Genomic DNA, 376 nt, shown 5'->3' on the forward strand with positions numbered 1-376 from the left:
GATTGCCATGCCCTCCTCCCGCGCCGAAGGAGCCTCCTCCCCCTCCACCGGAGCCATAGCCTCCACCCACAGATCCTCCACCACCGTCTGCCTTCGGAGCAGCCCAACTAGCGATCGCCAGGTTGGCTGCCAACACGGCAATTAGTGCAGTTTTCTGGAAGAAACACGATGATCAAAATCAAGTTCGAGCTGAGGTTTAATTAAAACTATGTGATTCGTCAAGAGATCAGCTCATTAGTGGCTATAATAGTGCAAAAGATAAAGAAAACAGATACAACGCCTCTGCATGAATTGTTCTCACCATGACGATGTTAGCTGAGGTGAAGCCGCTTACCAACTTGTTGATGAATTGTAATGTCAGCTTTTATATCGGTCA

At 48.4% G+C, this 376-nt stretch overlaps 1 protein-coding gene across 1 annotated transcript in view; it reads right to left on the reverse strand.

The window, feature by feature from the left end:
* LOC119591372 (glycine-rich cell wall structural protein-like) overlaps positions 1–376 on the reverse strand; it is a 7,637-nt gene that overhangs the window by 577 nt on the left and 6,684 nt on the right. Inside the window, exon 3 of the mRNA XM_037940114.1 lies at positions 2–87. Within this exon, the coding sequence (XP_037796042.1) occupies positions 2–87 (86 nt within the window). The remainder of the gene's footprint in view (position 1; positions 88–376) is intronic.

The sequence above is a fragment of the Penaeus monodon genome, chromosome 28 (genome assembly GCF_015228065.2).
Source record: "Penaeus monodon isolate SGIC_2016 chromosome 28, NSTDA_Pmon_1, whole genome shotgun sequence".
NCBI classification, from domain to species: domain Eukaryota; kingdom Metazoa; phylum Arthropoda; class Malacostraca; order Decapoda; family Penaeidae; genus Penaeus; species Penaeus monodon.